This window comes from Mesocricetus auratus, unplaced genomic scaffold, assembly GCF_017639785.1.
Source record: "Mesocricetus auratus isolate SY011 unplaced genomic scaffold, BCM_Maur_2.0 Super-Scaffold_100013, whole genome shotgun sequence".
Lineage (NCBI taxonomy): Eukaryota > Metazoa > Chordata > Mammalia > Rodentia > Cricetidae > Mesocricetus > Mesocricetus auratus.
In genome coordinates this window covers 42,376,129-42,392,970 of record NW_024429196.1, presented here as the reverse complement: position 1 = coordinate 42,392,970, position 16,842 = coordinate 42,376,129, and the positions used below count along the sequence as shown (strand labels likewise).

Genomic DNA, 16,842 nt, shown 5'->3' with positions numbered 1-16,842 from the left:
GATAATGGGGAGAGGTTGGGGGGAGGGCACGGGAGGGGGGAGGGAAAGGGAGAGGGCCCTGGAACTGACTTGTGAAGCAACCTTGTTTCTTATCTAAATTTAAACTGAAAAATAAATTAATTAATTTTTAAAAACTGTTCATAAAGTATAGCATCTGGTATATCCAGTCAATGTCAGTTTTTTAAAGTATTATAAATAATATGTTTAATGCCACAAGTTTAAATTGCAGAACTCATATCCTCTTTTGAGAGCTAACCTCCTAATAACACTGCCAGAACATATTGAATGAACAGAAACACTTGGAATCTAATAACTTCTTTAACTACTTATAACAATGACACATCGCCTTTGACTTCAGTTTTGGATACAGTTCTGTGACAGAGTACTTCTCTAGCACACTCAGGTCCTGGGATTTGTTCCTGAACATCAATGAGGAAAAGCAAGTCTGCAAACATAGAGAAGTGTGAGTGTGGCCAATAGGAAAAGAAGGAGGTACTGCTGTCTCCTACAGATTAACCAAGAGCCTCTGCCAGATGCCTATCACAAAGCCAAAACTCCTAAGCTGCCCAGTGCCTTGATGCTGAGAATGATGACAACAGCCTAAAACGTCAAGCTCTCTTGGTGACTACACCTCTCTAGTCTCTCCCTGGCACCATGTAAGGAGATCAACTTAGTCCTCTGAGATTGTTAAAGGAACCAGTCATATGCTAAAGTAAAGAAACATGATAGAACAGTACATGGAAATCCCTACACAAAATACCACCCTGGGATGAAAAGAATCATAGAACTATGCAGATTCTTCATTACATTCTCAGTCTACAAACAGAGGAGCCTTCGAGCCTCTACAAAGCCGATTTGGACCCCAACTGTCAAGTGAAATCATTAATTAAACAATATTTGGTAGGAGTCATTAGAAAGATACACATATCTGTAAAAGCAGCTCCATGACGTCATAGGATAACCAGTTTAAACACAATGTGCTTCCAGCATGCTTTCCTTTGCCTGGATGTATTTCGCTCTCGAAACTATGAAATAAACCATGTGGAAGAACTGTGGAGACAAGTCAACCAATCACTATCACTACTATAAAATGTGATCACAAATATTGGTCCTTTAAACAATGCACATCTGTCTTACAATTCTGTAGTAAGATATCCACAGCAAACAGCCGTGAGCAAGATTCTTCCAGAGGCAAGAAGGAAAAACCCTTTCCTTTGCGTCTCCCAGGTTCTGAAAGCTACTCAAGTTCCAGGGCTTCAAAGACAGGCAGATTCCCTTCACAAACATACCACACCATACCATACCATACCATACCACACCACATACCACACTATCCACCACACTACACCATATCATGCTCTTTCCTGCTTTCTGTTCCATCTCTAAAGACCCATATGATGTCACTGATCATGTCCACATGTTCCAAGGAATCTCCATATCTCAAAATGAGCTATTGGCAAAGTTAACTCTTCCTTGTTCTGTAATAAGTCATACTCACAGGTTCTGGAGATAAAGAAAGAAATTTCTGGAGAAACATTGTTACTAGATTAACATTAAAAGCAGAAGGTTAAAATTAATAAGCTATGGAGTTGTAAGCCAAAGACCAAAACTACGGTAAACAGTTCTGATTTGTTTCTTAAATCATTTCTACTTTGTGGATACAATCCTAGAATCAGACAATTCTTATTTTGAGTCAGGGGTTGGTGCATTCACTGATTCTGCTTGACAAAGATTATTCTCAAGGTCCCACCTTTATGCTCTTCAAAATAAGGACACAAGATTACCCTACCAGAAAAACCATCTCTAACACTAAAAGGCAAACCATCAACCTCAGGCCACTCCACATTCCCCTCAGTCAATGTTGTTTCTTTTTTAACAGAACATAATTACTACACAATACACTCTGATCACAGTTTCTCCTCTCCTAATTCCTCCTATATCCTTCCCACATCCCCACACACAATGTTTTCTTCTTTTACATTTATCATCAGACATGTTCTGATAAGTATTCTTGTTTATCGTCCACCTTCTCGATCAAACACTACTGCACTGTAGTATCCTAGTACTCAACAAGTATTTGAGTGATCAATAAGTCAATTTTGAGCTGTTTGAAATAATTTTTCTTCCAAGCAGAGAAATGATAAATTCTACTCAAGGTCTATTATATGATGTTTATCTTTTTAATCTATAACAAATGGCAGAAATACAGAGTGAAAACCTTATATCCAGAAAGTTCTACGAGTTCCTAAAGGGTAATATTTATAGTATTTGCTTCAAAGGGAATGTTTATCCATGCCTGAATGATGTAATAATCAGCAGAGCCTGTTAATACTAATAGCTCCTTGAATAAAAACAGATTTTTAATCCAAGGGCTACCTAGAGAAATGGAACACTGTAAGTCTGTGCTCTGTTTTCCACAGCAATCAATCCAGACAGGGTAATTACCATTGTAGGTACTCTTTGCTAGAAACCTGTATACTAAAATTAATATGAGTAAAAAAATCAATTTAATTTTCAATAAATGATTTATAATCTCTGTCTACCAGGTGAGATAAATGATTTTGTGTGGTGCATTTTCTGATTCAACATGACTTCTCCAAATTTCTCACGATCACTGGTTTTCACTTCAACAAAACTGAAAGGGAACTAACTCTCCATGGGGCTGAAATCCCTAGAAGTTATTTTATTAATTTTTCAATCACCATATTATTTTGAATAGCTGTCAGTTCATTGTAATTTTAATGTTTAATACTAAACATTTACTATATTTAAATTATTATATATATTCATAGCCTCAGAACTGTGAAGAAACTAAATTACCACAAAGTCATCATGTTTAGAAAGTATGTTTTTTATTAACAGTATCAAAATCTACAAAGATGGAGATGACAGTAATTAGCCATTCTGTTACTATATGCCTTGACCAGGGGCTAACAGATGCAAAATGTGTACATGAATCTTTGCTTCAATGGAATGCACTGTAGACAAAATTGCCAAAACTGAGCCATTTCAGTTGCTTGTATGAATCATACAAAGCCAATGAAGCTTTCACTTATACAAAGCAGAACCCAATGTTTCAGTCCCCATATGATGCTCTTCTCTCTCCTTGGTTCTCCTCTTAAAACTGATGCGTTGGGTGCTGGAGAGATGCTTCAGCAGTTAAGAGCACTGGCTGCTCTTCCAGGGGTCCTGAGTTCAATTCCCAGCAACCACATAATGAGATCAGGTTCCCTCTTGGCATGCAGGCATACATACAGAGCACCCATGCATAAAAAGATATAAGTAAAATAAGTTTTTTTTAACTGATGTGTTGGGGGTTTGTTTTGTTTTTGTTTAAATGTTTGTTGGTTGGTTTTTAAGCAATGTGTTGGTTTTTAACAAACAGTTTTAATCCATAAAATTTCATTCCTTGTCAAACTCTTTTCATTTGGTTTCACTTTTCAAAATTAATGAAAATCATATACAGTAGAAGATAGTTCCTTTCTCAGATATATATTAAAATAAGATCTTGCTGAGGGGTGGGAGCTACACTTACCTGTGTATAAGGACATAAGGATAGGGCTATAGAATGTGATTAGTGATTATGCTAGTTCGAGTGGTCATAGCATGTTCTCATCTAGGGTCCATGACTTACTTCACTAGACATGGGTAGCTGGCTAGGTTTATTGTACTAGGCATGAATTCTACCCTATTGAACAGAACTTAAGTCTAATTAGAGGGCTGTTAGTCAAAACCAGAGTTAGAAGTGCCACTCTCAAACACTTGGGACTATCTTGCTCTCTGGTACATAGTTTAGTCCTAAGTGGTCATCCCTAAACACATATGAATACAAGCAATGCTAAAAAAAAAAAAGGACCCAGTTGTATTTAGTTTACACACAACAGCCATATATGTAACAATAGTAATTAAAGAAGAGGTCATGAATTTGAGGAGTTAAGGGGGACACAGGAGGAGTTGAAGGTGGAAGAGTTTTGGGAAATGATATAGATGTAATACTCATGTATGATATTATCAAAAATAAGCCAAGAAAATAAGACCCTGTGATAAGCCTGTAACAAGTCTTCCCGATTTAACTTAAGAACCCATTTAATGTGAATTTCAGGAAATGATAGAAATTTCAGGCAACTTGTTACAATACATTGTTGAAAACACTACTTACAAAAATGGAAGTTTTGAACCCTTGAATACAGAAATGAAAGTATAAATGCCTATCTTCCAAAGCTCAAGGGTGACAAAACCTGACAGGAATAAGAGATAAGGAGAAAGGATAAAGTGATGAAGAAAGGTTCTTTGGCCTATTCAGTGATGTCTTAAAACACTATTCCTGGAAACAACAGTATTCAAACTGAGTACAAAAACCCATGAAATTGTTCCCAAGGTTGAACCGTGGCCTGAAACCTGAGCTTGCCCATTAATAGATATGACTTTGCTGGTCCACAATCTTGCTTCAACCAGTAACTGGGAGGTAAATCACTCTTACAAAAGACCTAGTAGAAAGTGTCTCCAGCCTCTCAACTCAAGTATAAGTTGAAAGTCACTAAATACTGATGGGAAGTTCACAAAAGAGATATTAACAAACATCAATGTTTTCTAACCCTAACAGCAACCATATAAAGCAAATACACTATAGACCCATTGTCACATGAGAAACTGAGAAGGAAAAGAGGTGAACATCACTCCCAGGTCATAGAAGAAGTATGAGGTATAGACAAGCTACAAACCCAAGGACCGGATCATTTTCTGAGCAACATCCCAGAAAGGACCAGTGCTAGAAGGCAAGCTGGGGTTGGAAGCCATTACTCCCAGTCATAGGTCATGTGCTACCCCTTGGGTTTTGATTATTTCAGCCAGCTCTCATTCCCCACTCTGCCACCACCACCACACCCCAGTCCTCCATCTCTACTCTTGAGTTTTGCATTTCCAGTTTAAGGCAGTTGATCATTAAGGAAGTTGACCTGTTCAACTAATGATAGAATCATGCTACAGAGCTCTGCTGCCAAGTTCTGGATGCTCACTTGCTGCTTCAATCTATGGGCGCTATGGACGCATGCTGCCTCCAGTTTATGCTTAAACAGCAATGGCAGAGGCTCCTAAGGAGGAGCTGGAGGGCCTGAGGGGATTACTAGAATTCTGAGGTATGTGGATGGACAGCAGTGTGCTTCCTCCTTTGTCACAGGAGGAAGTCAAGTCTCCCAATCATACCATGAGTACTCAAATACTCTTTGAATTTCACTTTGAAGCTTCCCTTCAGCACCAAACTTACAAAGAATGCCACTCCCTTCCTTGCTCAGGAGCAGCACCATCCAGCACTGTCACCTCTGGTCCTCATCTTTTAAACACCATCCTTGAGATCCCTTGGTATCTACTATATCCCTTGTTAACATTTTCCTACGTACACAAAGGCTAAAACTCACTAAGGGTGACTTTCGGGTGTCGTCTACTCAATTGCTCAGTCCCCTTGCATCTCTCAGCTCTAACATCAATCCAGAGCTGAATCTTCTGGTTTCCTAACTATTTATTACCCCGGTCACATTCAAAAATGCGTATTATCCCCTGCTTTCTGGTTATCCTCGAGGGCTGGCTCTCTCTTTGCTTACTTTCCCTGCTACTCTATTTAGCATCTAGAGGACATCTGAGAAGATTCCGATCTCAGCGGCTGTTGACATCCTCTTCATGTGTGACATAAAATTCTAGGATAGGGCTTGAGTGCTGCCTAATTATGAACCAATGATTTGGGAATTCAGGGTTCTTACCTAAGATTTCCAAGCATAACAGTGGTAATCTGAACTATTATTCCATACACTATCAGACAATAACAGACATCACTTCCTATTTATAAGAAAATTCAGGAAAGAGGCAACTGGGGTCTCATGCTACTAAGAATCCTATAGTGAAATGTTAAGAGCCATGACCAGAAAATGTCATAATCTATATGATTCTGTCTGGAGAAGTATGTATAAACCTACCATTTCACAGGAGAAGCAAAATCCATATAATAATATGCAATATATATCAACAAGAGATAAAGAGATTATCAGATACAGTCACACTGGCAGAAATTTCTTACAGGTTAGCGAGATATACTTTCATTTGCCTTCCCTAAATGAAATATTAAAATGAAACATATTATCCATTAGATTATTCACACAATTTGTTACCTACTTAATTTGTATTATGTTCAGCCTGTTTCTTATTCATAGTTTTGAAAAGTTTTTCAAAGCAATGACAATTTTTAAAAGAACAATTTTATTTCCCTTGAGTAATAATTTTTCACAGAACTCCCTCGTAGTTTCCTTTTTAAAGAAATGAGCTACAATTTCATTGACTCAGGAAATATAGATAGGTACAGTGAGCACAGGGTACATGATCATTCATGTTCATGGAAAAAGAAACTGAATAACCATCAGGACTGGGGGGACAGCTCAGCAGTGCGGCACCTGTCTAGCAAATGTGAGGAGCTGGGCAGAATCTTCAAAACCACAAGAGAAAATATATATATTGTAGAACTACAATGTAAAAACTGTGAAAACAAGCAGGCTTTAGTAAGTGGGCATTAGTTTCTAAAACTTTATGTCAGTCTTCCAGCATGCATAGCGGCAGATGAAAACACCATTCAAGACAACAGATAAAGATCCAAGGTTATTACTGCCTTTGTCTCAAAAGATGAAGAGAAACATTCCTGTCTGGTTCTCTATATATGCTTAAGCTAATCCATGCAATGTTTTAAAGACAACCAGCATTCTACTCTTTAAGTATCTATTTTACAGCCCTGTTCTTCCAGGCCCTTTTCTAATCTTTCAGCCCCTGGGAATGCCAGACTCCTTTGACAACAAACTCAAGACAGCATCAAGGTGAGCGACAAATGTGCAACTCCATCTTACCTCTGATTCATCTGTAGACTCTTCAAGAGACCCAGTTTCCTGCAAACACAGAGAAGAGAGGGGGTCAGAAGAACATTTGCCATGGGAAAGAATCACTGTACCCACCCGCTTTTCTGGAAGTCATGTGCAATGGCATTTTAGATGATTCCACCTGTTCAACTCTCACACCTCTTTTACAACTACACACCATGGCTGGCCGGGGGGAGTGAGGGTTGGGGGGTTGATTATGGAGCTCCAAGCTTCTGTTTTCCTCCCTCAAACCCTGAACAAATTACCCCAGGAACTTGATATGTGAGAGAGATCTGAACACTAAGCTAATGGAAATTCATCTGGCAAAACATCACTGATACCACAAGGGAACAAGAAACCACCATATCAAATGAGCCAGTTTTTAATACTGAAATCTCTTACCTTAATGTGCCAAAATTACTGTCTTGTTAAAAATTTTAGGGAAAAAATTAGTGGGGGGTGGCTGGTTTGGGTTTGTTTATTGGAGACAGGTTCTCATATTCCAGGCTGACCTTGAACATTATGAAACTTGACTACCTTGAACTTCTGATCCTCCTTCCTTTATATCCTATGTGCCGAGATTACAGGCATGTGACACCAGGTCTGTTTTACTCATAAAATGTGGTATCAGCCCTTTAATAAACCAGTAACTATAAGACAAATTCCTCTACTTAATGCAGTTCCCTTCCTGCTGCACAATGAATCTTGCTGCTCTGGAGGAAACAAAGCAAAAAGGGAAAAAAAGGACTTGGTCCTGCTAATCTCTCACCTGTCCACTGAAAGAGAATCTGCTGATGCCATGCATCCTCAAAGAGGTCAGCAAAATGAAGATTTACTTAACGTACTTATAGATATCAATAGCAATAAAAAGTTACAGCTAATATGCTGACACCGAATGTAAGCATTTTACAATCCATGAGGTAAACAAAGAGAACATCAAAAGAAGTGGAGTAAGAACATTAGATATAACATAGTTCTAAGGAAAAAAGAACATTTTATACAAAGTCGGATGCACTTTATACTCAATTCAAGACAGATAGAGGGATGAACGTAAATCTGATGCTCAAAACCAGCTTTATTTTATATGACAAAAAAAAACAATAAAAGCTTGGAAAGAGAACGTAACTTCTAGAGGAAGTTTAAGTCTTAAGGAAAATGTAGCCCCTGTTCGTGAAGACCATGTGAATTACATGCAATTAAGAATTTTACTATATGTGTGTCATTAACAGGGACAAACCAGAGAATCTCTTCTGCTTGCCTGTGCAGTTTGTTTGATTTAATATGACTCTAGAACTCTCATTAGTTTAAAGCTGCAATTCTCCAAAACAATTGGATGATCTTACATCTGCAAGCCACAAAAAGAAAGGAAGGAAGGGAGGGATGAAGGAAGGAAGGAAGGAAGGAAGGAAGGGAAGGAGGGAGGGAGGGAGGGAAGGAGGGAGGGAGGGAGGAAAAGAAAAAGAAATCCAACTTTGTTCAGACAGTTAATGGCATGTATTCCACCTACCCTTCTAAACCATTTCTCCTCTGTACTAGCCACCCAGTTCCTGGTTTTAGCCTTCCTACCAACTTGATCTATCTATTCCAACAGAATATAGAGGCCAAAAATAATCCAAGCAAGCAGCACTAACTAATTTCCACAAGTGTCCTAAGAAAACACAACAGGAAAGGACTCATCGTTTATAATGATGCTGAAAGAACTAGGTCTCTGAATTTAAAAAAATGAAAACAACTCAAAATGGACAAAGTGCCCAAAGTTAAGCTATAATATCCTGAAACTCCATATAGAAACCTTACTTAGCATTAAACTTGGCATTGATTTCTTGGTTATCTCACAAAAAACGAAGGGTATACATGTAAAAATAAATAAGTAAATAAGACTGCAGCAAACTAAAAACCTACTTCATAGCAAAGCAGATAATATATAAAGACAGCCTATAGGCTGGGAAACAAATCTGTCAGCCATAAATTTCACAAAGGGCTAACCTCCCAAACCTGCAAAAAAATGCACACAACTCAACAGCAAGAAAACAATGAAGCTAATTAAAAACAGGTCCTAAATAAACATTTCTCCAAAGAAGACGTTAAAAAATGGACAATTGGTACATTAAAAGGTGCTCGGCCTCTCCATTCTCAGAAATGCTAATCAAAGCCACTCTATCATTTCAGATAACTGTAGGATAGCTTTCACCAGAAAGATGGGATGAGGAGAGCTGTGAAGGGTCTGTTGCATTATTTCCTTCTATGTGCAATAGAAACGGGGAGGGGCGTTGTCAAATAGGCAAACATAGTAAAGCAGTAGCTACTACACGGGGGTGTATGAAAATGGGTTAATACAGGTCATGGCACACAAAACAGCAGATATGTAGGAGTAAGTGTTCTGCTCAGGTACAAAATAAGGGCCATAGTAGTTAAGGGTATATTCAATGAATTGTATGGATTTTTGCCAGAGAGCAGATTATAGAAAATGGACAATTCTGAGAAAGGATGAGTAACTTCATTTTTCACTACAGTAACCACTTTATCCACACATATATGCATCTCATAGCATCATGATGTACACATTAAACACACAGTAGAAATTTATTTTTTATGTATTTTTATAGTTACTGGTCTGACTTTGTTAATGACCATCTATCATACCCCACTCATAATGCTAAATGCCATAATGCTCTGTTTATAATACAGCATTTGAGCATTTCTAACCCCTTAGTCCAGAATAATGAGGTATAGAGACTGAATTTAATGGCTTCTAAAATATCTCTATCCCTGAGTTTCTTAAGTATTAAATAGCACTAGCAAAGCAATGTCGTGACACCCATGCTAAAAACCTGTGTCTAGATTCCGTTTATCTAGAGTGCTAAAAACATACTTGGCTACTCTTCCAGAAAAATTACATTAACCCTAAGAATACTTTTTAATGTGGAATCCACTCAAATATACATACTTGGTAAACGGGGTAGTGTCCACTCATGTGCCTTATTAAAACAACATAAATCATCAACCAATAGAGCTGACCCAGAATCTCAAAACCCAATTTCATACTTCTTCCACATCAGAAAGAATGCAGTGTCAGAACCTGAGAGTTTAAGTGGTTGGCAACAGCTGAAAACATGTGTTTCAGAACTCTGTAAGACCTACCATCAGCATTAGCACAGACTACCTGAACACAGATATGGCCTCAACACATCAACACACCCATTCATGTTATGAAAGCAATGCATGATAGACCTTAGACGTCAGCACGGTATGGTTTCTTAGTTCCATTTTTTTGATCAATCCTTCTTCTTAATGCTCCAGAGACAAAGAAGTAAGCAAAAAGACACAAAAATGGAAACCCAAGAAACAAGACTGAACCATGAGAGAGGTTACCATTAAAGACAGCGTGGTTGTCAACATTTTTAGCCTCAAGAAATCTCATATTTGAGTCAAGGAAACATAAGCTAAACCTGTTGTTCTCTATGTACTATAAGTCAAATTCACCAAATCACCTCATAAATAATGTATGATTTTATGTATATAAGACGAAGTAAAATAGAGATTATCAGAGCAATGTGGGGATGGGGCGCTATTAGTAGGTAAAGGTTCAGTGTGTACGGTGGTGATGGCTGCACAGCAACTTGCTTGTACTTAATCCAACTGCATTACATACTTAAAAATGAGTGAACTGGGGAACTTCATGTTCAACTAACAACTCTATGCTGTTTTGGCTGAAGCAAAGGTGTTGTGCTTGAAGATGTCCACTGGCAAAATGTTTAGCTACTCAAACTCTAGGCAGCAAGTTACCAATAAATTCAGTACTTTACCTTTCTTTCCCAAAGCAATCGCTAGAACTCCAATCATCTTTCTGAAGAACTTTACCTATAATTTGTGTAGGCCCTGAAATATCCATTTGCTGCCCAAAGCACGGATCAGACTGATACTGTCATCCTCCAAACCATCAGGGTTCTCCCAGTCTGAGACTAGACCAGATCAGACTCCCCAACAAGGAAGGCAAAAGTAATTTCTGACACCAAGAAGACTTCTAGTCTTTCTCTCCAGCACCTCTACAAATCTATACCCCTCTAACCATGCTAAGTTGAGAATCACATGCTCACATCTCCATGCTAGAAGCAGCAAAGTGACAGGTGGGATTTAGGTGTGACCTACAATGTGTTGTTTAACTTAGATGATGATGTTCAGAAACATCCCTATAAAAGTCTGCATTTTCAACTTCACAAAGATCACATTAAATCTACATAGTACCAGTATTTCTGCCTAACTGCAGTTGGAGATAAGCCGCGCTGCCAGGATGGAGGGCATTTTACCCCCAACACCACGTCCAGTCTCACTTAGGTCATGGACACCTGCCTTGAGACTGTGACCACCAATGAGATTTTCCTTACAATATTCCCTCCACTTAGTGCTAGCTCAATTCCACAAGGATCGTTATGGTTTTCCAGCTTCAAGTAGTATCTTTGGAACAGAGTGGGAAAGGTGTCCTACTACTTCAAATGAGCTTCACTGTCATGGCCCTAAGTTCATGGTACCAACCTGAGATTTAAATGTAAAAAGCACTGGCTATTTCTAAACATTCACTTTCCTTAACAGCCCAACCTTGGTTGCCCTAGTCAAGCCTGGATCTGGACAATTAATGTTTGTCTTATTTATAAGTTAACTATTTCACACTAACCACTTTAGTAGATTTATTTCATAAAACGTCTTAGAGAATAAATTAATAGGCAAGAAAATGGAGACACTGGAGTATATAGAAACCTGATATTTATTTTATATGTATGGAGATAAATATAGACTGTACCATCTGATACTAATTTCTAAGATATAGTAAGGGAAATCAAAATAAAAACTCTCTCCTACAGCAAAAACAAACAAACAAACAAAAAACCAGATGATTAATTTTGTGACTGAGTGGGGAGGATGAAAGTACTCGAAGGCTAAGAGGAAGAAATGTGGAGAATATGTTCCATATTATACCTGAATTAGTAGCATCCCAATATTTTAAACGATACACTGATTTCACACAAACTATACTAAACAGAATTCACAATGTGACAACTGTAAGTGTGCTTCTCCTACTAGATTCATTTCAGCACTTAGAGTTTGGAAACTAGTAGCTCTTGGGGAGATACAGACATGAGTAAGCTATAGTCCTCGTTCTGAGGACTCAGCAATCCTTAGGAGACAAATACACCAACCAGACTTCAAGCAGAGTGTTATTCATGAGAGGTCGGAACAAACACTTTTGGGCATCTGTGACTATGAAAGCCATCTATAAATCGTTCCAGAACTAAGCAAAACTGCTGGTTACAAGAATTCCAGGCAGAACCATGGCTATTAGCTTTCTATGAACTATAAAACACAAATGTTACTTTTACAAAGTACTTTCTATATTCAGCAAAATCAAGGCTTCCATTATGATTTAAAGACATCTGTTTACCCATACTCAAGCAGTGATTTTAGCTTTAAACTGTGATTTTTTTTTTTACAGTATGTTAACTCAGTACAGATGTCAACATTTTGGCTATTCATAAAATTAAAGGGGAAACAATGATCAAAGAATATAACATTCAGGAAAGATAAGCCAATGGGCTTAATCTTGTGCTATTCATCTTAGAAGGATGTTTGCATTTATAGAACAGGGTATCAAGAAAATGCTTTGCCTCCCTCTGTAATTTGTCATGGTAGTTCATTTAATACACATGCCAACACCTAAAGTACTCAGGAGAATGAAAAAAAAGATGTCTTGATTTCCAAAAATATTCAAGGAAGCAAAATATGAGCGTATTTAATTGCTTGATCTTTGTGTCCTTTGTCATCAAAGAACTGTTTAACAAAGGCCTACTGTCAGATTTGAACAGCTTCTTACTGTAAGTGAAAAATGCACTAATCCAAAAAATAAGAAAAACCTACTCCTGTTTAATCTTCAAAGAACTAATAATATGAATACAATTATTTATTTTCTTTGAAAGAATCGTAATTATTATGAATTCTCAAAACAGTTTATGGATGTTTGCTTCTTTCTGCAACAGACAATAGACTACTTGCCTTATTTAAGGCCACATTGACACCAATTGGGAAGGAATGCTCTTTCCAAAAGTACATTAGCTATTAAGCACCACAGGAGGATAAGGGCTAAAAGATAAATCATCAAGATGATAAGAGCTAATTCCACTTCATAAAATTCATATATATATATACTTATATTTACTTATATGAAAAATACATATTCACATATGAAAATCAGGTTCTTTAGCATACTTTAAAAAGCAAAGTGGTCTACTGAAAAAATATGAATTTTGGAGACATGAGACTAAAAAAATTATAGACATAAGCATGAGAAATTTCAAATTGACTGAATTTCAATCCACTTATCTGTGAAATCCAATAATTTAATATTTTAAGTATTGAGCAATACCCCAATATTCGGTCATCAGTCATGAATAAATTCCTACCATGTGGGTCGAAATAGTGAAAATACACAAGTAAAATAAAAATCCTAAGACATAAGTATTATGCAGAAAATATCAGAAGGTGGTTTCGAAGAATGAGCAGAAGTCTCAATCAGAAAGCCGAATTCCACAGAGGCATGAGGAAAATAAAGGAGAAAGCCCTGTGGATAGCAAAAGTCCTGGAAAGGGCCAGTGTGAGCACAGGTTCTAGGGAGGAAACACGCCGGGCTTATTTACAGAACAAGAAAGCAATGTGAGGCAGGAGAAGATCACGGTGGGAAATGCATTCAGAGAGTGGGGGAAACGGCGGCTGCAGAAGCCCTGTTGAGTAATTCCCATATGGGCACCGATGGTACCACAGTTTGGGATGAGAGGGTTTGAGACATGGAGGCTTTATATGACTTCTCTATCATAGTAAATATTTATCTCACACAATTCTTTTTGAAAGTCCATATGTCATGTAAAAGGGTCTTTTTAAGCTTGAAAGCACTGTGCAAATGTGAAATATCTGATTCCCTGCCTGATTTTCTAATTAACATCAGACATCTTTGTCAAACTCTTCTGCATGAGTGGGATTAAAAGAGGGACTCCGTTCTATCACACTGGGTCTAAACTAAGAATTTAGCGAACTTGGACTTGTTTTTCTACAAAACCACAACTGTGTTTCAGCCGAAATGGAAATGCTCAACACCTCGCAGCAGTCAAACTGAGAAGGGCCAGCTGTGAAGGCGAGCTCTGCTTCTCTCAGACTTGCAGTGCAAAAGACAGTTTGCACGAGTGAGGAACAAATGATGGGTACGAGCCTCTTGCTAACACAATGTCCAAACCCATATTCTTCCTAGTCAACTTCCTTAACTTCTGGCACACATAAAACTATCATGGGTGTCTGCTGGGCGGTGGTGGTGCTCGCTTTTAATCCCAGCACTCGGGAGGCAGAGGCAGGCCGATCTCTGTGAGTTCGAGGCTAGGCTAGACCGACAGCCTCCAAAACAATACAGAGAAACCCTGTCTCGTAAATACCAAAAAAAAAAAAAAAAAAAAAAAAAACTATCACGGGTGTCAATGGTCTACAAGTCAATGTCTCATATGACAGTAAACAGTTCATCACCCTATCACTTCCTAAGGACATCTCAGAAACTTGCAGACAGGCCATTTAATGTAAGAGGGGAAAATATATATGTCAAACTTAAGTGACACTAGAAACGTACACTTAAGGGGGTCTCTTCCAAGGTCTGGCCTTAGTCTTTTATTTTGTCAGTTTCATTCATTTTGCTCTTTGCCCTAATGTGTGGTTATCAGAACGTCTGTATGAAAATGTCAGTAATTTCTACTTAAGACCTCGGTGCCACCTTCTCAGCTGCAGGCTGGACGTTGCCATCTAAGTCTTGCCAGCAACAGGGATAATCTCTTAAGCCTTGCATAGCTCACTCTTGACTTGCCTTCTTTGAAAAATTCCACTTAATATACCAAAAGGGCTGAGCCGAGACTAGGCCGGCACGGACGGTGGGGGTATGCACAGCGCTATCCCCGAGGGGAGGGGCCGCCCCAACTAGCCCGGTCAGGACCGCCTCGCCCCGGCCCTCCGCGCCCCAAAACCTCTCACTCCGGTCTTCATGTCCCGCCTGCCCCAAACTAGCTCTGCCAGCATTTACCTGCTCCTCTGCTTCCGCCATAGTGCAGTCTGAGAGTCACATGACATACCCGGAACTAAGAGAAAATAGCCCCTGGCCACAGCCTTCTGGGAAATGTAGTTTTCCCCCACACCGGTCCGATTCTTTATCCAAAGTTCTATTTAAGAGAATGCAATATATGTGTGTGTGTTATTTTGTTGTTGGTGTACGTTCTGTTGTTATTGTGTCATCTATTAAGCGCTTTCTATTCCAGGATCTGTTTTATAGTAAAATTATGAATTATCTCATTTTGTCCTCTCAGCAATCCCTACTGTTACCCCCATTAATAGAGAAGAGCAAAGCACCTCGGAGATCTTATATATAAGAAGTCTAGGTTTCGAATTCGACCCTGCCCCATGCCCAAGACTACCATATCAAATACTCTTCGGGCTAATACTGTTGCTGTGCCTATCCACTTCCTTTTTAAAAAGATAGTGACAATAAAAAAAAGTCTCCAGTGTTGTCAGAAAATAATGCATATTCTCACAAAGATAAGTTTCTTGGTTCATTAAATTGACACCTTTCTTTTTAACTTATTTTTCTGTACATGTATTTTGCCTGCATGTATGTCTGTGCAAACTTGTGAGCCAGGTGTCCTCATAAGCCAGAGAGAGCTTATCAGATTCCCTAGAATTAGAGACACAGATATTTGATAAGTGCCATACAGGTGTTGGGAATCAAACTGTTATCCCCTGAAATAGAACCAATTGCAATTGACATATAAATATTGAATTTTTAAAATCTCTTTTGTTTAATTACTTGCTAAACTTGCATTGACTGTCTTCAAGATAAAATGTAAGTTTGTCATTTGTAAAAACTGAACAACATCATTTAGAAAACTTGCCCCTACCCTATGTTTCTGAACAAAATGAACTATCTTTCCTATTCCTCAGCAATCCATTCATCAGTTCAAAGACAGCCTTTGTCAGTTCATAGGCGGTAGCACAATTGGCAGTATGTGGTGGGTGTCACATACTCAGTACAACATTCTTCCCCTAGTCTCTGGGTATTGCTTTCTCCATCCATTTTCCTCAGTGGGGGTGAAACAAAACCACTTCATGATCAAAAGGCAAAAGATAGGAAGAAGGGGCCAAGGTTCCAATGCTCTCTCTAATGTCACACCCAATTCCCTAATACCTCTCATTAAATTCGAATTCTTTTTTTCATTTTTTATTTTTTATTTCATTTTACATTCCATCCTCAGTTCTCCTTCCACACCTCCTCCCACCCTCCCCACTAGCATACCCCCAGTCCTCTCCTCCTTACTGGTAAGGGCTCTCATGAGGAGTCAACATAGTCTGGCACAATATGTTGGGGCCTGGTCCCTCTCCCATGCATTAAGGCTGAGCATGGCATCTCACCATATGGAATGAGCTCCAACAAGCTAGCTCATGTAACATGTTTGTATAATGGTTCTACTGCCAAAGCCCCATAGTCCAAACTTCACAACTCTCTCCCACATATGGAGGGCCTGGTTCGGACCTCTAGAGTCTCCACAGTTGTAAGTCTAGAGTTCATGAGTTTCCATGAGCTTGGTTCAGCTGTCTCTATAGATTTCTCATTTGTGATCTTGGCCTCCCTTGCTCATATGTTCCCTTCTCCCTCTCTTTGCCTAGATTCCCAGAGCTCAGTCAGGTTCTTGGTTGTGGACCTCTGCATTGGGTTCCATCCTTGTACATTCATTTTGGAAATCGTTAGGTTAGTTTCTAAGAAAATTGGGAATCTATCTCAATACCCAGCAACACTACCCTTGGACATTTACCCAAAGAGTGTTCAATCATACCACAAGGACATTTGTTCAACAATGTCCATAGTAGCATTATTTGTAATAGC

General features: G+C 38.7%; 1 protein-coding gene across 1 annotated transcript in view; it reads right to left on the bottom strand.

The window, feature by feature from the left end:
- The window catches only part of Vps41 (VPS41 subunit of HOPS complex), a 157,741-nt gene extending 142,678 nt beyond the window's left edge, over positions 1 to 15,063 (bottom strand). The window contains exons 1-2 of the mRNA XM_005071807.4: positions 14,992 to 15,063; positions 6,882 to 6,920 (exon numbers count right to left, since the gene is read on the bottom strand). Of these exons, the coding sequence (XP_005071864.1) occupies positions 6,882 to 6,920; positions 14,992 to 15,012 (60 nt within the window). The 5' untranslated portion in view covers positions 15,013 to 15,063. The remainder of the gene's footprint in view (positions 1 to 6,881; positions 6,921 to 14,991) is intronic.
- Between the last annotated feature and the right edge of the window lie 1,779 nt (positions 15,064 to 16,842).